General features: G+C 38.2%; 7 protein-coding genes across 7 annotated transcripts in view; 5 read left to right on the forward strand and 2 right to left on the reverse strand.

Moving 5' to 3' along the window:
* Positions 1-855: 855 nt before the first annotated feature.
* On the forward strand, positions 856-5,645 carry RO3G_01473 (uncharacterized protein; the record flags this gene model as incomplete). Its single annotated transcript, XM_067656064.1, has 6 exons — positions 856-1,663; positions 1,788-1,819; positions 1,875-1,898; positions 1,979-4,864; positions 4,958-5,538; positions 5,579-5,645. 6 exons carry the CDS (start codon positions 856-858, stop codon positions 5,643-5,645), a joined length of 4,398 nt encoding a protein of 1,465 aa, XP_067512165.1.
* A 458-nt stretch (positions 5,646-6,103) lies between these two features.
* On the reverse strand, positions 6,104-7,106 carry RO3G_01474 (uncharacterized protein; the record flags this gene model as incomplete). Its single annotated transcript, XM_067656065.1, has 3 exons — positions 6,104-6,449; positions 6,511-6,697; positions 6,884-7,106. 3 exons carry the CDS (start codon positions 7,104-7,106, stop codon positions 6,104-6,106), a joined length of 756 nt encoding a protein of 251 aa, XP_067512166.1.
* A 2,545-nt stretch (positions 7,107-9,651) lies between these two features.
* RO3G_01475 (uncharacterized protein) lies at positions 9,652-11,727 on the reverse strand (the record flags this gene model as incomplete). The annotated part of the gene is made up of 1 exon (XM_067656066.1): positions 9,652-11,727. One exon carries the CDS (start codon positions 11,725-11,727, stop codon positions 9,652-9,654), a length of 2,076 nt encoding a protein of 691 aa, XP_067512167.1.
* A 1,182-nt stretch (positions 11,728-12,909) lies between these two features.
* Positions 12,910-14,638, forward strand: RO3G_01476 (uncharacterized protein; the record flags this gene model as incomplete). Its single annotated transcript, XM_067656067.1, has 4 exons — positions 12,910-13,119; positions 13,170-13,358; positions 13,410-13,541; positions 13,592-14,638. The coding sequence occupies 4 exons, from the start codon at positions 12,910-12,912 to the stop codon at positions 14,636-14,638; spliced, it is 1,578 nt and encodes a 525-aa protein (XP_067512168.1).
* Positions 14,639-15,200: 562 nt separating this feature from the next.
* On the forward strand, positions 15,201-15,332 carry RO3G_01477 (uncharacterized protein; the record flags this gene model as incomplete). The annotated part of the gene is made up of 1 exon (XM_067656068.1): positions 15,201-15,332. The coding sequence occupies one exon, from the start codon at positions 15,201-15,203 to the stop codon at positions 15,330-15,332; it is 132 nt and encodes a 43-aa protein (XP_067512169.1).
* Positions 15,333-17,549: 2,217 nt separating this feature from the next.
* RO3G_01478 (uncharacterized protein) lies at positions 17,550-22,689 on the forward strand (the record flags this gene model as incomplete). Its single annotated transcript, XM_067656069.1, has 13 exons — positions 17,550-17,777; positions 17,835-18,104; positions 18,165-18,436; positions 18,487-18,701; positions 18,765-18,877; positions 19,041-19,427; positions 19,533-19,631; positions 19,781-21,302; positions 21,364-21,573; positions 21,625-21,692; positions 21,755-22,195; positions 22,249-22,509; positions 22,618-22,689. The coding sequence occupies 13 exons, from the start codon at positions 17,550-17,552 to the stop codon at positions 22,687-22,689; spliced, it is 4,158 nt and encodes a 1,385-aa protein (XP_067512170.1).
* A 206-nt stretch (positions 22,690-22,895) lies between these two features.
* RO3G_01479 (uncharacterized protein) overlaps positions 22,896-23,390 on the forward strand; it is a gene marked incomplete at both ends in the record, with an annotated part of 1,673 nt that continues 1,178 nt past the window's right edge. The window contains 2 exons of the mRNA XM_067656070.1: positions 22,896-22,933; positions 23,075-23,329. Of these exons, the coding sequence (XP_067512171.1) occupies positions 22,896-22,933; positions 23,075-23,329 (293 nt within the window). The remainder of the gene's footprint in view (positions 22,934-23,074; positions 23,330-23,390) is intronic.

Genomic DNA, 23,390 nt, shown 5'->3' on the forward strand with positions numbered 1-23,390 from the left:
CACACCGTCCAACACGTATAAATAGTTTTCATCCATCTGCACATAATAAAATAAAACATTCATTCTTAATTTATACAAAGTTGAAGACGGAAATCGAAAAGCGAAGTTTATTTGAAGGGTATCAAGTCTTTTTCCATCGGAGCAAAGTCAGCTTTCTAGAATTGGATTCCCGTATATGTTTTTCATTGCAGTTTTTTTTTTTTATGGACTCTTGCCATGGTTCTTTCCGCTAATGAAAATTTGCCTCCTAATAAGGCAATTCCAAAGCCAAAATCTTCTTCACTTCTACAATCTGGAAAAACTTGGGCTCGAATACTTCGAGGCACTGTGAATACTTCGAGGCACTGTGAATACTTCGAGGCACTGTGAATACTTCGAGGCACTGTGAAAACTTCAAGTACAGCTTCTAGCTCTACTATTGCTCTTACCAACGTCGATCGGAATGCTGATATCAATACTTCCCCTGCCTCGCATTTAAGTCATTTTGCAAGTTACAGTGAGCGACCTTTTTTGAAAGGGACTGTGCCTGACTCCGTTCTCATTGACAATACTCATGTGTCAAACCGAATTTCTTTCTTGGAAGGGCTTGCGTCGGCATGTGATAACCCTACTGATATATGGCATGTTGTAAAAGTAATTTGTCTTGACTCTTCTAAGCTTTTCGCTGAACTGGTCGTGTCTTCATCTTTTGAGGAAAAACTTTGCACAATCGGAGTTAAACTACCTTCCTTTGAGAAGCCTTTTGTTGCATATCCATCTTTAGCGTTGGATGCTGATATCCTGAGAACCTCTTTTGAGAATTTGCCATCTCATTATGGTCGTGGTGATAAAGGGCTACAGGATCTACATAATGATATGCGTTCCAATCTTTCATCTTTCGGTACGATTATCGATTGTGGTAAAGTCTGCGGCTTAGCCGGCTTGTACTCTGGTCAAGGCTATGCTGTTTTGGAAGTTCACAAACAAGGGCCACATCGTTCCAATTTGATGCATGTTATGCCTTGGAAATTCACCCCTGTGTCAAGAAATTCTGACGAGACTCGTCTTCAACCAAGTGAGGTTGAGGTCTTTGCTACATGGAACTCGATGGCCCCCTACTGCAGATATTGTCATGGAAACGATCATGCGATAATTGATTGTACTAAGAGGCTTGCCAACATTTCATGTTACAATTGTCATGCTTTTGGGCATAAAGCTAAAGGATGTCCACGCAGGAACGATCCTTCACCTCAAGTTACAGCCAACAAAAAGGCCCGTAAGACTCCGGTACCTTCATCAGCAACAGCTGCCCCTTCATCTACAGCAAACCCTGAGATTATAGAATCTACCGAAAAGGGTCAGTTAGTTGCTGTGAATCTCGAAAATATTGAGAAACATTCTCCTGAAACTTCTGTTTCTTCGACAACTCCACCAAGTACCGTATTGGCTGCCAATGGATCCAATGCCTCTAAATATGCGCCAAAGGGTAAAATAATCACACGATCCCAAACTGCTTCTGGTGCGGCTCCTAGAATCGTTGAGCAGAAGAAACCCTCAAAGCCCATCGTTTGTCCACATTGTGGTTTAGAAGGACATGTACGTACCACTTCTAAGGCTTGTTTGAAGTATAAAGATAAGATCTTAACGACCCCACACACTGTGGATTATGTGCCAAATGTGGATGGTATAGACACAGACATGGAAGAATACGACGATGAATCTAATGATGTGCAGCATCCTCCAGATCTTATGCAGGATGATATAGGCGCGATGCCAACTCTACTCTAAAATTATTATCATGAATTTAGAAATACGTACTGCTCATTCATATCACGACCGTGTAAATACTATTACACACACATCAAACCCGGTTACCTCTTCACTTATTACATTAGCTACTCTTAATTGTCGCAGTTTGCGTAAATAAGCGGATTCTACGCCTGGTTCTCATTTTATCCGCTACTTACGTGAACAGTCTATCGATTTACTGGCATTGCAGGAAACTCGTGCCAATACGCCTCAATTGCAAGATCTCTTCCACACACAGTTTCAAGCTTATGATAACATTTGGTCTCCCCATTGTGGACTAATTTGTTTATCCCATGACTTGTCCTTCCCCAACACTGTCCTCAGTATCTGCGGGCGTGTTATCATAACAACCGTTTCTCATAAGGCTCATTGTTTTACTCCCATTACGGTCACTGTTTTATACGCTCCCGCTTCTCGACGTGACAGATACGAATTTCTAACTCGTATGATGCAATTCGACTGTTCTCTTCTCTTTCCGATGAGTCCATCTCGACACATCCTACTCGGTGACTTTAATTATACCTATGCAACACACTTGTCCAAACGCTCTCGTCGTCCTCAAGCTCCTGCTGCATGGTTAAATTATATTGCATCTCATTTTGTCGATGGAATCACTCCACCTGGTCACTCTTCTCAACCCACATTCCTTCGTGGTACCCAACAATCCTGCATTGACTATATCTTCCTTTCAAAAGACTTAGTCTGTACTCGTACTCTAGGTCAGGTTCATTATATTCAACCGTCCTGGACAGATCACTTGTTGCTTTCGTTGAGACTTCCCCTCCTCTCTGACTCTGCTCCTAACAGCACTGCACAGGTTGGGAAAGGCTTATGGCGAGCTCAGCCTAAGCTGGCTTCGGACCCCTCATTTCGCTCTCTTCTGGCCTCCGCTATTGACAACACAGTTGATACCCTTGATCTCTCGCTCCCTGTCAATCTCAAATGGGAAGAGCTCAAGTCAACCTTACAGCGTGTGGCAAAACACTCAGCCCGTAAGAAGGCCTTCTCATTGTCTCAAGGCGAACGACTTCTACAGAAAAAACGATCTGGCTTAATCACTAAAATGTCTCAGAATCCTGATTGTACCAATGTTGTCCAACCTCAGTTAAGTATTGTCGAGTCACAATTGGCCGAGATCCAACAATATCATGTAGACAACTTAGCACTTCGGGCGGGTATACGATGGCGTGAACTTGGAGAGTTGTCGCCTGGCTATCTCAAAAGAACTGTGGCTACTCGCTCATCTCGTCATTTGATTCCGCCTTTAAGACATCCTATAAATCACACTATTAGTTCTACCAGAGATGAAATGCTTGATGCCGCCGCCATCTTCTACTCTCAATTATACTCTCCAGATCCAATTGACTACACGGCCATGGATAACCTTCTGGATTCCTTGCCGGAAGATTTGCACTTATCTGAGATTGATCATCAGTTCATAACTAGTCCAATTACATATGACGAACTGCTTGAGGAGGTGTCGAGATGTCCTCAGAGAAGTAGCCCTGGCGTGGATGGGCTTCCTTATGAACTCCTGAATCTTCTTTTTCGTCATCCTGCCTGTCGTGAAATTGCCTTGGCTGTTTATAATAACGCCTTAACTGTTGGTATCTTCCCGCCCTCTTGGCAAGAAACATGTGTATCTCTGCTCCCCAAGAAAGGTGATTTGTCTGATCTGAAGAATTGGAGACCAATATCTCTTATCAACACCGATGCCAAGGTGTTTACGCGTATTCTTATTGCTCGCATTATTAATTTAGCAAAGTCGTTGATCACACCATTCCAAAGTGGGTTTGTTCGTGGACGTTTTATCGCCGACAATGGGCTCCTCATGAAACTAGTTATGGATCATGCCAGAAACTCGCACTCCCAATCTATTGGTCTCATGCTTGATCAGGAAAAAGCTTACGATAGGGTCCATCCCGAATATTTGCACAAAGTCCTTTTGCGCTTTGGTTTTCCTCCTATAGTGGTGCACAGTTTGTCAAATCTGTTCTTTGGTACTCAACTGCGTCTAAATGTGAACGGTTTCTTATCACCGTCCGTGCCTCAACTACGTGGTTTGCGACAGGGCGATCCCATATCACCTGTACTTTTTAACCTTGCTTTCGAACCGCTGCTTCGGCGAATTATTCGTGACCCTGCCTTTTGTGGTTTTGCCTTACCAAGGTCCTCGTTATCTCATCCTTTGGATCTCAATTTGCAGCCGATCAAATTACTGGCATATGCTGATGACATGGTCTGCTTGCTTCACGACCCAAACGACTTGAACATTCTACATTCCCATCTTGAGGTATATTCTTGCGCTTCCAATGCTCAGATCAACTTTCATAAAACGTTAGCTGTCTCATTATCTGGTGCATGTATTTCTTCTTCGGCTATTTGGAGATCTTCCTTAATTGCTCATCGTATTACACATTGGCACGATCGCTCGTCCACTTTGCCTGCCACGTATCTTGGCTATCCTCTGTGTAGTTCCATCTCACAACGCAATGAACATCTTTCTAAATTGCTTGGTCAAATCAAAACAGCCTGTCAATTACATTCACAGCGATCACTATCAGTACGTGGACGAGTCACAGTTTTGAATACCTTAGTCTTATCGAAGCTTTGGCACGTTCTCCGCCTTACATATGTCCCATCCAGTTTTATCAGCAAACTTAAAGGAATAATGTCCTCCTTTTTGACTTTTCGTATGTTCCCCAAGATCAGCCTTTCTACAATGTGTTTGCCTCGCTCTTCAGGTGGCCTTGGTGTACTTGCTCCTGGTATTCAACAACACGCTCTCCAACTTCGATGGCTCATTCCACTTTTAAGCGGTGCACCTATAGGCCCACCTGCGACATTTTGGACTTCGCCGATGATTTGTAATTCTGTAGTTTTGCCTCGACTAGCTGACTGTCTCCTTCATCATTTACAGTCGGATACCACTTCCTCAGTATTTACTTGGCCCTTGGCTGATTATCGACTTTCCTTTGTCTTTCACGATCTACGACCACCCTACGTGCGCTCGTCAAGCAGTCCCTTTCATTTATTCTTCCAAGCTATTGATCGTCTACCTCATAATTTCCATTCGGTAATAGTGAACGCAAATACCTGCCTTCAATTACCAATATCTGGGGTATTACGTGCTCCTCCGGTTCCACCACTGAAACGCTCGATATCTTAGCTGCGTCTGTCTCTCGTCTACCTCGTTGACCCTACTACCAATCGTCTTCGTGCCCGCACAAATTCCGAACTCCAGGTGCACCCTTATCTCGCCCGTCGTTTTCTCCGGATGGTACGACATAATTCAATTTTGCTTTCTCCCTTTCTTGTTCGTCCATTTATTCTAGCATGTTATGCCCATTTAGGTCCTAATCCCTTCAAACCGGATCTCTCCCATGGTATTGATGCCGCTCCTTTTATCTCGGCTCTGGGTTTATTATCCGGCGCCTCTTCAAGCCCGATGTCGTCAAAGCAGTTCCGCCGCCTTTGTCTTCAGGATTTGACTTCATCAACTTACACATCTCCTCTGACAGCATTAGCATGGAAAAAATTCTGGGGCTACCCTGTCTCTCATGTCTGTCGTAATGTTTGGTATCGTCTTTTACACCGCAAGATCCCTCATCGCTCCCTGTTGAATCGATTGATACCATCTTATTTTCCTTTTGATACATGCTCCGTGTGTGCTACTGGATCGGATACTTTAGAACATTTCCTCTATGGCTGCCCAAAAAAATGGCTCGTTTGGCAAACTGTTTGGGATGAGTATTTTCGTCTTCTACCTCTGACGACAAACCAATTACAGAAAGCCCTTTTCCATCTGGAATTTCCTCCGCCTATCTGCTGCCCTCTGCCTGTCTCTCCAGCTATAGTGGTTGGATATACATTACTGGCTGTATGGCGTGCTACCTGGCAGCTAATTTTCAACAATCAACCTTTTGCTCCGTCTATTGTCATTCAAAGCGCCCGCAGGCTCATCCGACAGGCTTACCGAGAAGAACTCTTTCTTCAAGGTTGCGCTCACCGTGCGTTACCTCTTTTCTCATTCCATTAGTCTAGATCACTATTGACAGCTCTTCTTACCTATTCATCTCTCAACCAATCCAACAACAACAAAAAAAAATTATATTTATATATTATTGCATATACTTTTAACATTGAAAAACCCAAAAACAATTATCGTGACTTGATTATATCGTCACATCAATAAACTTGAGCTTTGCCTCCTTAAAAAAAATTTATGGACTCTTGCCAAGTTCAGGATCTTCCTTCACCATCGTTTTTCTTCGGCTTGAAAACTTCCAGTCGTCCTTCTCCCATCCAAGCTGCCTCAGAGATCGTTACCATTAGTGGTGGCGTTGACGTCTCGTTGCCAAACCTTCTTACATTTAGAGCAGCTGAGAACACCTTTGCCCTTAAAACCGGGTGCTTTGGCTACTTTAAGATCATCGAAAAAACAGGAGCTACACGTCTTTGATGTTTTAAATTCATCAATCGTCACGACGATCAGCTCACCAGCAGCATCACGTTTTTTTAACGTTGCAAAAAGTTTTCCTATCACCCCACACCAAAGCCCTTTCATCTTGACCATATCCTTGCCGAAAACACCAGCACCAAAAACGACCAACGGACACTTTTCTTTGTTTTCTTGGAAAGGAAGGGTCCTCCACTTCAACCTTTCAAAAAAAAAAAAAAAAAAAGTTAATAACATCTATTAAAGAAAGGCTAGTTGCTTACTTCTTTTCGTCAGTGCGCAATGATAACCCTTCATCTTCCTTCTTGTCTTTCTTCTTCTTCTTCTTCTTTCGCTTTCTCCGTGATCTGTTGTACTTGGCTGTTCCATGAGTCAATATGTTAGCCATCATTTCCGGTGCCCCCTGTCGGCCTTGATAAAGCTGGAATCGGTGATGCGCAGTGTCTTTGCCTTAGAAATCTAGAAGCTTGTCAAGATGTGTTAGCATGTATTCAACATATTGATCGTATGATCCAACTGCTGCTGTTTATGGTGTGGGAATTTGAGACTCGATCGTTTTGATGCCAGAGCACTTTTTTTTAACTCGAGTTTTCTGCCATAGACAGTACTACCTGTTAAATGATAATATTCTTTTACAGAGGATTGCCGTGAATAATGATTTACGCCCAGGGACAAGGAACATTGGATGATATTGATTGTGAACTTCTTCGTAGTTGAAGTCTTCGAGGGTTAATTCAACGTCAGAGCCATTATTCATTCTTTCCTTTCGATAAAACACAAAGTCAACAGAAAAGCCATCAGATTTGATTGTATTTCCGAATAGTATCTTGTAGTTTTCGTTGGGTATGAGTTCGTCCATGCTATTGTAAATCTAAGTAAAAAGTCTATTATGCAATATCATATCATACCTTAAACGTAATTTTTTAAAATTAAAAACACAGTAAAACATACAGTAGCCGCTCTGTTTAAGGATGGCCAAATTTTTTGGAATACCCACTCTTAAATAGAACATACCCTTAAATCGAAGTTCGTAGCTGTTAAAAAATTGAACTCACTTAATATGTATTGTAGCTACATTATAGACATGTTTGTACAACATATTTCCACATAGGCCACTGTCGGTTGGTATAGATTTGGTAACTGTGTAAGGACATTAACAAATCAAAACTTGCTTAAGACTTGATCAAAGTTGCTGGAAAGATAGTATACGAGTCGTAGACTCAAAATAATTTTGATGAGAATAAACACATGACATAACAAAATTTATTTTATTTGTTTGGATTCTATCTATAAACGTGCACGCCTTTCTTTCTCAAAAAATTAAGCTTTTGGATCAAAATGCTACTGGCCAGCTTAATCAAACAGAATTAGGTGAATGGGCTATGAAGAGATTCAATTTAGATCAATCACTTGCCCAACAGACTATATCAAGCATTCTCAACAATGCTGAAACGTTAAATAGTAATATTAATGTTGTCAAAAAAGGCAAAGGTCTAACAACAACACGCTATCCTCAACTTGACTTCTGAAAACATTCAGAACGAATTGAAGAAGATAAAAGAACTTCTTGTGCCATATGATCCTGTAGTGGTGTTTATGCTGGTGACCTCTGCCGTTCTTTAGAAACACACCCTTAAATAGAGCGACAACTGTATTCATGAAAATGTAGTTGAATATGAGCAAATAGTTGTAGATGATAATAGTTTAAAACTTGGTATTTGTTTACTGTAAAATATTTTTTTCCCTCCTAAGACCAACTTTATTATTATTATAGAATCAAAGGAGCAACTAAAGCAGTTTATGGAAATTGTATACCTATTCACTGATCCCAAATCCATAGCATATGAGCAGAATTTATGTCATTTAATAATATTATTTCAGATTTGTGGGAGTGTTCTTTGGTTTTTCAAGAAGAGCTTATCTGCAAATTCATTAACTGGTGTACGTCACAGAAGTTTGAATTTTTGAGTACAAAAGTTAAAAGGAAACATGAAGACTCTGAGATAAGATCATCACAAAGAGTATTATACGTATTAAGACGTAACTATAGACGTAATTAATGTTTAACATTAACTGTTTATTATTATTAATTATCGTATCGTAGAAATTTTATTGAAAGAGATAGTCGGAGTATCTGAAAGATACAAAGAATATATTACAAATCTGAAAAAAGAAGGCTACTGCATATTGGGATACTGTCGTAAATCCAAAACAACAACAGATAGAGGGGAAGTTGTAAAGTCAATTCAAGCCATGATTGCCGGATTAAAAAGCAGATCTTTAGTTGAATATGTCTATGTTAGTGTCAGTTGCAACTCCAAGACTCCGATAAACAGAAGAGATCTGAAGAAAAATAATTTAATGAATGAGTTAGCAGACGTGACTGGTGACGCGCAAGGTATTCAGTATCTTACAGAACGCAATTGTAATTAATACTAATTTTTGTTGATAGATTTGATTAAGGAATTGGCAAAGATAGATAAAGCGTGCTTAGTAATCATCGATTCGGCCGGTTTAACTACAAACATGAATGATTTGGAATCGTTCATTCGGTGTGTGACATATTATTTTTTTGCAAAACAATTAGCTAACTTTGGTTTTAGTGAGCACTCCAATCTAAAAAAGATTATCATAGATACTATAGTACATGATAATCAGGTACATATATTGGAATGTGAGGACGAGATCATTGAAAAAAGATCACTGTTTAAATTTGATGACAGAGAAAACTTATTCCATCGTTCGAAAATGTTGCCCTCTCCCACTTCCTAAATATCTTATTAATTAAAATTAGTATTATTTTATTGCTTCAAAAGGTTGTTTGGTTGCTTGCAAAATTGCAGGATATTGTTTATATTCTGATGGATTAAGATCCATTGATTTTAGCGAGCAAAGAAATGGGCGCTTAGGATTTTCAGAGTAGCAAATGGTTATACCTTCCATTTCATCGATGATCTTGGTATACTTATTTGCATTATCCTGATTGTATGACACAGCATAAAATAAACATACTGCCTCTTCGCGAGAAATAACAACCATAATTTTTTAAAATTACCATATTTGCCTCATTGGAGCATGTATAAAATTATCAACTCCACATCAAAACAATTTAGTATAAAAATTTGAACAAAGATTGATGAAATATTCAAGCTAACGTGCCACCAAGCTTAAACCTGAAAAATTTTAATTTTGTTTCAAATTTTTTTTTTTTGACATCGTGGACATGATGAGGTGTATTTTTTTTTTTTTCTTTTTTTTTTAGACATCGTGGACATGATGAGGTGTAATTTTTTTTTTAGACATCTCATGGCATTTAGTGTAGACATTGCTCATTTCCTGAAATTAGAGGGACTTAATGGCGGTTTTTTCTTAAAAAAAATATTTTTAATGATATTTATTGTTGACTATACCAAATCTGAAGGCACTCTGACTTTTCTGTGAGACAAATACTTTTTCTCGACAAACTTTTTCACCTCTTGAACAACTTCTCTTCCATCAGTACATCGACTATAAGCTTCAATAAAGCCCATTGATCTCCTAAAATACCTACGTATATGTGCTAAATCGCCGGCTTTATCCAAAAATAAATTGATATTTTTCTCAAGAGACTTAAAGGAGTAATCGCATTTCAAGCGAGCTTCTCTTTTTGCTGCACCCCAGTACATTTCGATCCAATTGCATTCGCAATGGTATTTAGGATACAGCTCAAAAACGTGGCCAGAGTTTATGATCACCTCCTCCAAAGCAGACTTTTGATTTTTAAAATCAGGGCAATTCTCTAAAAAATGGAGGGCGCAGCAAATCGGGTTAACTCTATCTGGAGCCCCACAATGTAACTTCCATTTCTTGCCTTCCAGATCATGTCCAATCCATAGACTTCTTTCCTCCAAAATTTTTCTTATTCCCTTGAAATAACGTACTTTTTTTGTTTTCAAGTTTCCCTTCTTATCCCTTTTCTTGATCTCCTTTTCATAGTAGAAGGACTGGACTTCCTCCATATCTGTGGATCTTGAGATATATACAGTATCTCGGAACTGGAATTTCTCACTCAATGGCCAAGGCTTTTCATTGAGAGTCATTCGGCTGGCGACCAAAGCATCATCAGCAAAAGCACCATGATTGGAGCTGTTATCAAAAAGAAAAACAGCTACACAATTGGGGTGAAGTGCTTCGAAAAGGCCGATTGCATCTTCTTTTAACTGCTCAACCATGTGTTTCGAAGTCCACCATCCATCTCTTGCAGTACCTGCCTTGAACAGCTTTCTTGAAGACCACTTTTGAATCTTCATTGTTCCATGGCAAGGGCATTGAAACTCACTCACCATGATAGATAGTCCAGGACCCTTTTTTCTGATGTAATTTTCTCCATCAGCTAACCACATATCGTTCTTACCATCATTTGCATAGAAAGTACTTTCATCGTGCGTAACGAACACGCACTTTCTCTCGCCTTCTGGTAATGCATTTGGCTCCAATACATCTTCCTCAGTTTCTCCAGAGTAAAAATCCATTTTTTCCATATATTTGAGCATCCTCTTCGACCAAACATTTCTATACTCGACCACATCTTCTCGCTCGTGACCATCAAAGTAAATGGTTTTTTTGTTCTTTCTATAGGCATAACCCCATTCATGGAGATAGTTACTGACCGTGCTTTCAGGAACAGGTTGCATTATTACGCCCAATTTGGATGGAATAACTACTTCATCAATGAATTTTTTAATAGTAACCAAGGAACGTTCAGCAGGCTTCATTCTACGTATTTCTTCGAGAACCATTTCCTTGATATCGGCATCATTAAGAAAAGACTTTCTTTTTGAATGAACACCTTGTCGATGTCTCGATAACACCCCTTGACTCAAATATTCTTTAGCCCATTTTACGATAGTCATGGCACGATACGCAACGCTGTTATCTGCCCAATGAATCCTAGCTGCCTCACGAGAAGCCAAAGTAATAGGAATACCCTCAATTCTCTTAATAAAATAAGTATAAATCGAAGAGTATTGCAAAAAACTGTATCTCTCGACCGTGTTTTTATCCTTCGAGTTCATCACAGGCTTCACATACATTTGAAGTTTTGGAAGCATTTCTTGGATTCTCAAAAGTTGTATTTCATTCTTTGACAATATGGGAGAACTGGCTTCTACAACAGGGGCAATAGACACAAATCCAAAACTCTCCAGTTTGCCCTTATCATTAACAGATTTAGCTTCTTTTTCTCGTCTCCAGCGCGTTGACCTAGAGGTTTTCGAGTAAGACAAGGGTCTGTTTCGCTTTACATTTTTATCAAGCAAAACATTGTTGATTGACATGCTGATTGTAGGATCAGCATTACGCATTTCAGTTATGTTGCTTAATTCTATAAGCTCAGAATCGCTCATGTCCCAGTCTTGATCTCTTAAATGAGGGACAAATTGGCTCGTCTCATTTCTATGTTTTTTAAGATAAGCTCGTTTTCTAGCGTTAAGTGGAGGCATAGTTTTAGAGTATGAATAAGGGAGAAGAGGCATCTGTGTTATAGTACGGGCTCTTTTATATTGATTACGTAATATGTGACTGTTATTTTTCACTGTCCTGTACCATACGGTATTAAAAAAATTTGTTTCAAAATATGTCTTCCCTTAAGGACTGCCAGCTAAAATTTTGAAATACCGCATGTTTTCAAATGATATAAGAAGAAAATATTATTAATAAAAAAAACAATCTAATCCATAAGAAATGTTCAGAAAGGTTTATATAATAATTGTTATGGCTTTGTTTTATTGTTGGATTATTTGTGGAAAAGTTTATAGCATTTGAAAATTGTCAAAAATTTTTCAGGTTTAAGCTTGGTGGCACGTTACTCTCTTCAGAACCAATTCGTGGCAAGTGTATGAGAAGGACAAGAGAGCTCATGAGATTCAGTACAATATATACACTGAATTTTACTGTTACAAAAAATAAATCAAACAGGACTAGATGAATGACGACAGTATCAACTAGAGAAACTTAATGCTACTTGAAACCATGTATTAGGAGTAGACGCATTCCAAAAAAAGAAGAAGTTCATAAGATACAATTCAAGCAAGAAGAACATTTTTTCAAATCATATAAACTAAAATCATTGAAGTCATTCGTGCTTATTTTATAGAGATAGTAACTTAATGTAGCAATCTTGGGTGGATTGCTGCCATACTAGTAGACCTTCGACCTATAGAAAAATGTTGACAACCAGGACTAGAGATAGTGCTCCCAGTCAGGCTTGAAGTCGATGCAAGCGCATCCAAATTTATATGAGAATACAAGCAAAGCAAAGGCTGCTTGTTCATATGTTATGACTTAGTAAGCACAAAGACACGAAGCCACATCCTTTTTGCCTATTCTCTAGATAAAAACCTGAAAAGTGAAAATCTCAGTTAGTCAAACATAAGTTCAAATCGTAAATAATTTGAGAAATCCTATTATTCTTTGTCATTTTAATTCATTCACACTTCCTTTGATTTGATTCGAACAATTGAGGTGTATTGAAGACACTGCGGGATCACTCAATTTTTGCAATAAAAATGTACTCTGTCAAAAATAAAACAATCCAAATGTGACTTGATTGTGCTGTTATTAAAATTTATCAAAACTTTTTTCTTTTTCCTTTTTCCATATTTTTCTTTTTAAACGTATTCGTCATGGATAAAGCTGCTGCTGACCTTCGAAAGAACAATTTCAAGAACAAGGATGCATTTGGTGCCGATTCTGTAAGAAACAGAAGACAGCAACATTCTGTCGAAATTAGAAAACAAAAACGTGAAGAAAACTTAACAAAGCGTCGTAATATGAATATACCCGCGTCTATGAGTGACAGTGAAGACGAAGTAGAAGTAGAGGATGAAGTCAACGTAAGTCTTGTTATTAAGAATTATACTTTCTGATATTCACACTTTTGAAGCTTCACTCCAACTTGTTGATCTTGATTGAAGCTGTCAATTCTAACGATGTCGAAAGACAATATGATGCTACTACCAAGTTTAGAAAATTACTTTCCAAGGAGCGTAATCCACCTATTCGTGATGTTATCTCTACGGGTGTTGTACCTAAATTTGTTGAGTTCTTACGATCTCCTCACAGCTTATTACAGGTAAAGTGGTGTATTATATGATTTAGCTTTTTTAATTCAACTGTGAAATAGTTTGAAGCTGCTTGGGCTTTGACTAATATTGCTTCAGGTACATCCGATCAAACTCAAGTTGTTATTCAAGCAGGTGCTGTACCTATATTCATTGAGTTGCTTTCAAGCACAGTTCCCGATGTGAAAGAACAAGTAATGTACAAAAAAAAATACATGCTTTTCACATATTAATACTCCATTAGGCCGTTTGGGCATTAGGTAATATTGCTGGTGATAGTGCTGCCTGTCGAGATTTTGTATTAGAACAAGGCGTTCTTCCACCTCTTTTAGCCATTTTGAACGATAACAATAAGTTGTCTATGCTTCGTAATGCCACTTGGACGCTTTCCAACCTGTGTCGTGGAAAGAACCCTCAACCCAACTGGAATATGGTTGTTCCTTGTCTTCCTGTACTTGCCAAATTGATCTATTCCACTGATGAAGAAGTCTTAATTGATGCCTGTTGGGCCCTTTCTTATTTGTCCGATGGACAAAATGATCGCATTCAAACCGTGATTGAATCTGGTGTGTGTCGCCGTTTGGTTGAACTTTTGATGCATCCCTCTACTTCTGTTCAAACACCTGCTCTTCGTTCAGTGGGTAACATTGTCACAGGTACCGACTTGCAAACTCAAGTGATCATTAACTGCGGCGTCTTGCCTGCCCTCTTGTCTCTCTTGTCAAGCCATAAGGAAGCTGTTCGAAAGGAAGCTTGCTGGACCATCTCTAATATCACAGCTGGTAATGTAGCTCAAATTGATGCTGTGATCGAAGCTGGTATTATTCCTTCCCTCATCCAAATCTTGGCTACAGCCGATTTCAAGACCAGAAAGGAAGCCTGTTGGGCTATTGTGAATGCAACATCAGGAGGCGTCAACAAACCTTCTCAAATCCAATACTTGGTCTCTCAAGGTGTGATTAAGCCTTTGTCAGAGATGTTGATGACTACAGATAACAAGATGGTTCAAGTCGCTTTGGATGGTTTAGAAAACATTCTAAAGATTGGTGAACTTGAACGTCCCAATGACCCTGAAGGCCTTAACCGTTATGCAGTGTTTGTAGAAGAATGTGGTGCAATGGAAATCATCCATCAATTACAACGACATGAAAATGTAGAAATTTACAAGAAGGCATATACTTTAATTGATAAATATTTCAGTGAAGAAGGCGAAGATCAAATTGTTGAAGAAAATGTACCTCAAAGCTTTAGTTTCCAAGATAATACACAAGGCGGTTTTAACTTTTCTTAATTTTTAATGCATTTTTTTTTTTTCATATTTAAATTATATATACTCAACACACATATACACATTTTACGAATTCTTAAATGCAAGATGATTTAGAAAATGTTACGCCAATACAAATCAGCCAATCAAATCATTTTGTTTCTTTGTTGTATTCAATAAACTATGAAATTGAAAGAGTGCAAAGTATATATAAAGAACATATGAATTTTATTATAAATAACATCAGATATGCAAATTCATTTCTTGATATTCTTTGCTTTTATACAGACCGTACTTGGTTTTTGCTTTTATAATTATGCTGATGCTAGTTTTTATATTATACAAAAGCCTCTTAATGCCGGCTTTTATTTCAAGTAAATAGTTATTTACGATTGCTTTCAAAAGAACATGACTAATGATATACTATAGACGATTTACTGTGAATAATTTAAAACCAGGAGACAATGCTTGCTGTAATTTTCAAAATACAGATTGCGTCAAAAGCAAAAAGAGCGACGACATTGCTTGGTTCGTAGTTCAAAGACACGGAGATACAGGTCCTCATTGGGATTACGACACCTATGCCATGACAGTACCCGCAGGTGGTTGGATGGAATTTCATGGTTCTACACAAGATTTTTATGTCAAAGCTTATTGGGCTGATGGTTCTGAATATAACTTTGTCCAAGACCCAGATTGGAGACAAAATGATGGCTAGGCATCTTTTTATTATTATCAAGTAAAATCATAATGTTCTTTTTTAAAATATGCCCTTTTTTTTTCTTTTCTTTTTGCTTTAGATTGCATCTTAATACAAGTGTGAATAGCACATTGTTTATCCTGATTACAGGTGTAACGAAGCCAATTATGTCGTCGTAATAATATACTTTGATGATTCTCAATACAAGCTGTAAGGTCAAGTGCTCCCTAAAGTATCATACCTCTCATGAGAGTGGTATATAAGTCTACTTATACAAAGTCTTATTGACATTATTGGGTTTATATAATTATCGAGATTTTCATATTATGAATTCGCTTTATTTATTAGAGTCAATCTTGCTTGGGTACTTAAGAGGCTTTCTAATTCTACATGTCTGCGCACAGCACGGTCTTAGATAGCATACTATCTCATTATCAAGTCAGTGGGGATGTGCAAATGTCTAAATTAAATCATAAGAACTATCCAGAATAAAACGAATAATTTATTTAAACCTGCCTACATTTCAAATAGAAGAGTCATTATAAATTACCTATTGGCCTCATACTTTTTTTGGCTATTAACATAGGCTATGTGAGAAAACATAAGAAAGAAAAAAGGTGATGAAAGGCGCGTACGGTTGTTGAATCAAATGGGCAAGGGTTTGAGAGAGAGAGAGATCGCTGGTGAATAAGGTCTTTGCTGGTGCTTCTTGTAATACAGGTGAAAAATGGATGTCACAAGACAAAAAAGAAAAAATCTTTTGTCATAAATAGGTGCAAATGGAGACACGCAGGATAAAAAGAGTGGATGTTTCTACCATTTATGAATATAACTCAATATCAGTCAATCTGTTAGCTATGCTTATACATTAATTCAAGAACATCCTCGAGCTCTCACAGTCAGTTATCAAGCCAGCATAATCAACAACCACAATAAACCCTTTTTCGGCTATAGAGAAAATTCTACAAAAAGAAAATGCTATCAGAATAAAGCGGTTGCCAGTGGCCTGCAACAATAGAAACAACTCAAATGTAAAAAAGCTAATTATAGACAATAAAGAACACATCAGCCCAACTCGTGTATATGACACCGACAAACGATTAAAGAATGCAGACAAAATGAATGGCTTTAACTGTAGAAAGAGTCCCGTTCAAAGCTCTAAATAATTTTAAAACAAAAAAGCTAAAGCTGTTGTTCATCCAACGACTCATTTCTATTGACTAATTTCGTAGTATAGCAGAATATGGATGATGTTCAAGCTGATGAGCTTCTGAACTTCCGATGAAGCACAAAATTGATTTGAGGGACCGTCTTTATAGCAAGCCTCGACTCTTATAGATTCGATGGTAGTTTGGTGGCTTATTGTATAGCTCGTGGTAGAATATACAGATCGCTTGTTCCCTACTGATTGTGATCATAATGACTACAAGCTGCTTAAAGATAAGAGAGAAGACATGGTAGCCTGAGATTAAAAAAAAAACAGACAGAATGAACATGATGGAGGCCATGGTGCACTGTGATAGAATTAGGGGGCTTTTATTTTACATGTACTCAAGCACAAGTTATTTTATACGGTTCAGAAGCTTGTTCAGACAAGCTGATTTTTTTGCTTTGTTGTTCTTTCTTCTTACTCTCTGATATCTGCATTTGGCCTCTTATTTTTTTAGTACTCAACCTTTTACTACGTTTTGACTAAATAGCTTTGTTTTTAGTCTCATTGAAATCTCTTCTTCTTTTAGTAGCTTTGAGTTTGATAAATGACTTTTTTTATTTTTTTTTTACAAATACTCTTAGGTTGTTTCAAGTTTACAATTAGGTCCTTTGGTACATTTGGCTGGGAAAAGCAGCTGATTTAAATGCTTTATAAATTGATAATAATCTCAATGTAGACTTTACTAAAATAGGATATTTTCTTGGCTTTATGATGGGCTTTTAAAACTTTTCAGGTCAAATAAGTTTTTTTTTTTTCCTTCAAGGTGACCCTCTTTGCTAAATTACTGAAAACATAACAAGACATGTAATTATGCAAATGTATGAATGTGCTTTACACCCAAGCGACCATTGACTTGATAATCTTTGTTACACTAAATTCTTTTTATATTTACGGGGAAATGGATCGACTTGTTACCAAGTAGATCACTATGAAAACAAAACTCAGATAAAAACTTTTTTTTCTTTTCTTTTTTTACTTTTATTACATATTTATTATTAGTCCCCCCTCCTTTTTAATTAGACATGGAAAATAATAAAAAAGAATATAAAGTCGTTATTGACCAAGAAGAAGAAGAAACAAATAGGCAGTCAACATTGGTAGCACCATCTGGTGTTCATCTTTCACCAGCTGCAAGAGCGATTTTACCCATTGCAAGTTATTGTTTTGCTTCTATATTGATGACTGTGACGAACAAATATGTTTTGAGTGGATATGACTTCAATATGAACTTTTTACTATTAACAATTCAGGTATAAAAAGAGTGTAACATGGACAAATTGAATGATTAAACCTGTATTGTTATCCAGAACTTAGTTACAGTCTTTTTGTTGGTTATATTCAAGTTTTTGAATTTGATCAAATTTCGTGATTTTGATAATGACGAAGCACGTAAATGGTTACCTGTTGCTGGTTCACTTGTTGGTATGATCTATACAGGCTCAAAAGCCCTTCAGTTCCTTCGTATCCCTATTTATACAATTTTTAAAAACTTGACCATCATTCTTATCGCTTATGGTGAAGTGCTTTGGTTTGGCGGAAATGTGACTCGTTTGATGTTGGTCTCTTTTGGTTTGATGGTAAAAAAAAAAGAAATAGATAAATGAGGTTGTTTATGTGTATTCATGCCGTTCGCCCAGGTCTTTTCTTCAGTGATTGCAGGATGGGCAGATATCAATGATACTTTAACAGAGATTGTACAATTAGATACAACCATCGCAGGATATTTTTGGATGGCAACCAACTGTATCACATCAGCAGCTTTTGTTCTCTATATGAGAAAGAGAATCAAGTTGACAAACTTTAAGGATTTTGATACAGTATTTTACAACAATATCATCTCTATTCCACTTTTGATTATTCCTAGCTTTATTTTTGAAGATTGGTCTGCTGAAAACTTATCTAATAACTTGTAAGTGAATGGGAGAAAAAGGGAAGAGAAAGAGCTCATGATATGATTAGTCCTAGTGATGTTCGTCAACAAGTGGTTATGGCCATGATATTCTCTGGTGCCTCTGCTTTTGCCATGTCTTATGCTTCTGCCTGGTGCGTTCGTACGACATCATCCACTACTTATTCTATGGTAGGTGCTTTGAATAAATTGCCTATTGCTGCCTCAGGTATTTTATTCTTTGGTGATCCTGCTACATTTGGAAACATTACTGCCATTATTGTCGGTAAGACTCTAGAGATCTTACCCCTGGTTTTTTAGAGACTGAGTTTTTTTTTTTGTTGTTTAGGTTTTATTGCAGGTATTGTTTATTCATTATCAAAGACAGTGTACAACAAACCTTCACAAAGCAACAAGGATATCATTCCAATGTCTTCCTCAAGTCAGAGTAACGCAGATGCAGTGAAAGATCATGGAAAGCCTTAACTTATTTTTTTTTCAAACGGAAAAAAGATAGAAAAACAAAATAAAAAAGCCGACAAAATCTTGTGCATAAAAAACTCGTTTTTCCTAATCCTTTATCCTTTTTTTTTTCTTTACTTTTCTTTTTAATTTATTTTAATAGTACACAAATATGAAAAAGAAAAAGGAACGATTGAGAAATGAACAAGGAGCGTATTTCACAAGATTTCGATTGTCTACCACAGCAGGTAACCCATTACCTTTAGAAACCATTCAACAAAGGTTATTGGGTCTTTGGCAATCGTTGACTTGGCCTATCTGTCTCAAGATATTGAAGGCCAATTTGGCCCTGACGATTGCCCTGGGACTTTACTTTGTAAATCCCATTCGTCAGTACACAGGCACCAGTGGTATCTTGGCCTCGGTCGCGGTTGAATTTGTACACCCTTCAAAATCCTATGGGTTTTTAGCAGAGGACGTCTTGATTGGCAGTATCATGTGTTGTCTGTCCGCCGCATGGTCTATCCTTGGCACGTATTTGTCTAGTCTGGTAAGAGATGGAGAGGATACGACCTTGGCTCAACCCAAAGTGTGTGTGATTTTGATCTTCTTTTTGATGATGGGTTCTTTTTTGATAAGTATCGTCCGTATCAAGGTAGAAAAGGCGAATGTGGGTGGTATGTTGGCAGCGACCATCCTGGTCCTCAGTTTAACAACGGCTGTTTCAAATATTCAATTTACTGCATTGCCTACAGTAAGTAGTTGCGTTACACAACCCATCTGCATCTCTTAGCTTTTCTGATCTAGTTACGAGCACTTTCATCGACTCTTGTCGGGTTCGCACTTGTCTTTTTTGTGTTTTTGTTTATCTTTCCAGAAAACAGTACATGCATTTATGTAGAGCAATTGATCAAGGTGCTTGAAGAATTCGATCGTATCACACAACACCAGGTCAACCGTTTCTTGCAAATCGAGGGCAAAGTGGATTCAGTGGCTTTGATACATAAAAAACTGGATACGCTCGTGACAAACTTGATTGAAAAAAGGCAGACGGTTCAAAGAGAGCCTTCGTATAATGTGATATCTCCCACAGATGTGAACGAACTCACATCTCTTGTTAAACAATTGCATGTACCCCTAAAGGGACTAGGTATCACGCGCGCCATGGAAGAGAATATGAGATGTGCAGAAGAAAAGATGATGGAAAGAGAGGATGAAGTCAGCTTGGGTGAGCGTATCGAGAGACCACGTAGCTATTATGGTGGCACGGACGATGAAGAAGAGATAGCATGTATCGTGGAGGAATTGGTTGAAGAAGAGGAAAGGAGCAGCAGTGAGTCCACGGTGGATCCGGTGCAAGAGATGAAACAGCGCAAAATGCAGTGGGAAGACTCGATCAAGGTGATGACGTACTGGAAAGATGACTATGACGATGTTATCCATAGCGTACGACCCACCTATCTTCATCTGACACTTGCATGCTCCACTGCTGTAAAAGAATCGATCCAAAGATTAAGACGGATGCAATCGATTGATCCTCGTTACCAGGAGAGACCTTTGATTTATAAATATTATTATCTCTGGAAAGTGGGAAAAAAGCAGGAAAAGGAAGAATCCAAAGCGTTCGAATACGATCCTCAACAGGATCCTTCTGTTCCACTCTACGAAGCCATTCAACATTTTCACCGACACCGGCTTGTGGGCCTCAATCGACTTTACACTGCATCCGGTGTTCCCCGCCGGATCTTGCTTTTATTACTGACATTTCAATTCAACCTGCATACGTTTGCCAAATTGCTTTATACCTTGACATCGCTCGTGTATGAACTCGATCAAGCACGAAGCCGAAAAAAGTGGTGGTGGCCACACATGTCCTTTCGTAAATGGCTATTCCAAAACCATCCTACCGAGGAATCCTTTGAACTCGAGACGCCAGCAGCCATCGAAGACGTGACCCATCCACTGTCGATTCAAAAGGACCTCACCAGACGAGCAAGCGAGATTGCTGTCAGTGCGGCCACGCATCGACAGAGCAACATCGATCTCGAAAGTCAAAAAGTGGGCGATTCAATTTATAAACTGGATACACCTTATCGCGGCTGTGTGCGCACGTCGAGTGAACACCGTCGACGTCTGTCTCATCAGGAATCGCTTTGGCCACAAAACACGTTTGACCCGATGGATTATCATGACCCGGATGTGGCTTATCCGACCACACGCTTGCAGTGGATGTTTTATACACTCTATCAGACCCTCTTTCGACATATCTATACAGCCGAGGCCGCCTTTGCCTTTCGTGCGATCCTTGTCGTCGTCGGGCTGTCTTTACCTGCCTTTTTGGAACAATCTGTTCGATGGTATGCACAAACAAATGCTCAGTGGGCTGTGGTGGTAGCTTTGATCTGGATGGGTCCCTCGGTTGGAAGTAATTTCTTTGGGTAAAAAAAGTAACCTTATCTTTCTATTGGCTATTCTTCTCTAAATAGGATATGATAGTACCATGACCCGCACTGTAGGTACATTTATTGGCGCTGTACAAAGTATTGTCATTTGGGAAATAGCCGGTGGGAGAGTTCCTGGATTGGTCGTATTGTCATTTATTACAAATTTACCTTGGTTACTCGTTTATATCCATGGAAAATTTTGGAAAGCTGGTGGACTTTTTGCGCTTATTACAACCTCACTTGGTAAAAAAAGTAAAGGAAATATGTGATTTTTATTCATTTTTTCTTTTGTGAATAACCTAGTTCTTGGATATACTTATGACAAAGACCCTTATAACATACATAAAACTATTTTTGTGATTGCTTATCAGGTAAGAAAGAATGAAGAAGAAAAAAAGGGTTTAATAAACTGTTTCTTATAGTTTGTAATTAGAGAACAGTAACATGTCTTGTAGGTGTTTTAGCAGCTTTGATTATCAGTATATTTCCTTATCCAAAAACAGGACGAGTCGAATTGCGCCATCGTATTTCAAAAACGATCAGTGAATTAGGTTCTCTCTATTCCACTTTTCTGACTCTCCTTGTTCGAGATACGCCGGAAGATAAGGCTCACAGACGAGCGGATCGAAAGTTGTTTCAAAAAGTGGCCTTTGCTATACGACAACAAATCAAGGGAGAACGTGTTCTGCTGGAGCAAAGTCGCTTTGAACCTACCTTACGTGGTGTCTTTCCAGAAAATAGATATGTTCAACTTTTGCAAGTGTTGGAAAATATATTGAGCTTAGTGATTAGTATGGAATTTGTTGTACAAAGGATTCCATTTGAGTGGAGAATGATGATTGTCAAAGATACTTGGAAAGCAAGAAAACAAATGGTATATAAACACAGGCGCGTGCGCATATACATACAGACTAAAAGTAGTCATAGATTGCATCTTATTTAACAGCGCTTCATTTGAGCTCAGATGCATTAACAAACAAGTCGCCACTGCCACCTTACGTCATTCGACCTACCAAAGCAAGAAGAGTGTTGACAAACATGGCACGCAAGTTGAAATTGTTTGAAATGCAAAATTTGGGGGAACGAGAATACACTTACTACAGCACTTATATGATGAACTCTGAACAGCTTGCTGTGGAACTAGAATTACTGGTAGCTACCGTTCGAGGCCTTGTAGGCCCTGATAGTGTGAGTCTTTGGCTTAATTATAAACATTAGAAAAAAAAAAAAAAAAAAAAAACTGTAAAATATGATGTATACCCTCTCCTTAGATAGACTCTATATTTCAATAAATAGATAACATTACTTTTATACCAACTATTTGCTATTTTTGTGTCCAAAGAAGAAGAATGCATATTCAGTTTCTAAAAAGCATCAGCAAAAAAGGATCATTGCATTTCTTTTGTCTGTCTTGGCTTTTTCAAAATAGGAAGGTGCTTGTGATCTGAGGGGACAAACAGATTTCATTTACAGCCTAAAAGAATACAACTGTAACTGACGACTTTTTTAAAAATAGAAATAAAGCTTGGATTATTTATTCTTGTTTAAAAATCCCGGTCAAATAAAGGGAAACAATGACGTTTCAAAAGATTGAATTTCGGGTTATCCGTCGGTACAATGATTTAATTTATTCCGCGAAAAGCTTGGTCTTTAGGAAAAAAGGGACAATTTATATTTTTTAGGTTTTTTTTATTTTTTATTTTTTTTTTCATTACATATTTTTTTCTGTAAACAACACACATATGCAAATTAGTGCCGCTATCTTTGCTTTCATGGCCATTGCTTCGATCGATGCAAACATCATTCGAGCACCCATCATACGAAATCATAATGCGAATAATATATATGAACTTGCCAAGAAAAGACACCAACTTTTATCAAAAAGGAGCTTTAAAAAAAGAGATTCACACACGGCATCCTTGTACAATGATCAAGGCTCTCAATATTTGATACAAGTCAACATAGGCACTCCTGCTCAAACGTTCACTGTCACTTTGGATACTGGAAGGTAAGGAGCGTCATCTTCTATCCACTCCTATTGTTCACTGATTCGATTTTCAAGTGCTGAC

The sequence above is a fragment of the Rhizopus delemar genome, genomic scaffold (assembly GCF_000149305.1).
Source record: "Rhizopus delemar RA 99-880 supercont3.1 genomic scaffold, whole genome shotgun sequence".
Lineage (NCBI taxonomy): Eukaryota > Fungi > Mucoromycota > Mucoromycetes > Mucorales > Rhizopodaceae > Rhizopus > Rhizopus delemar.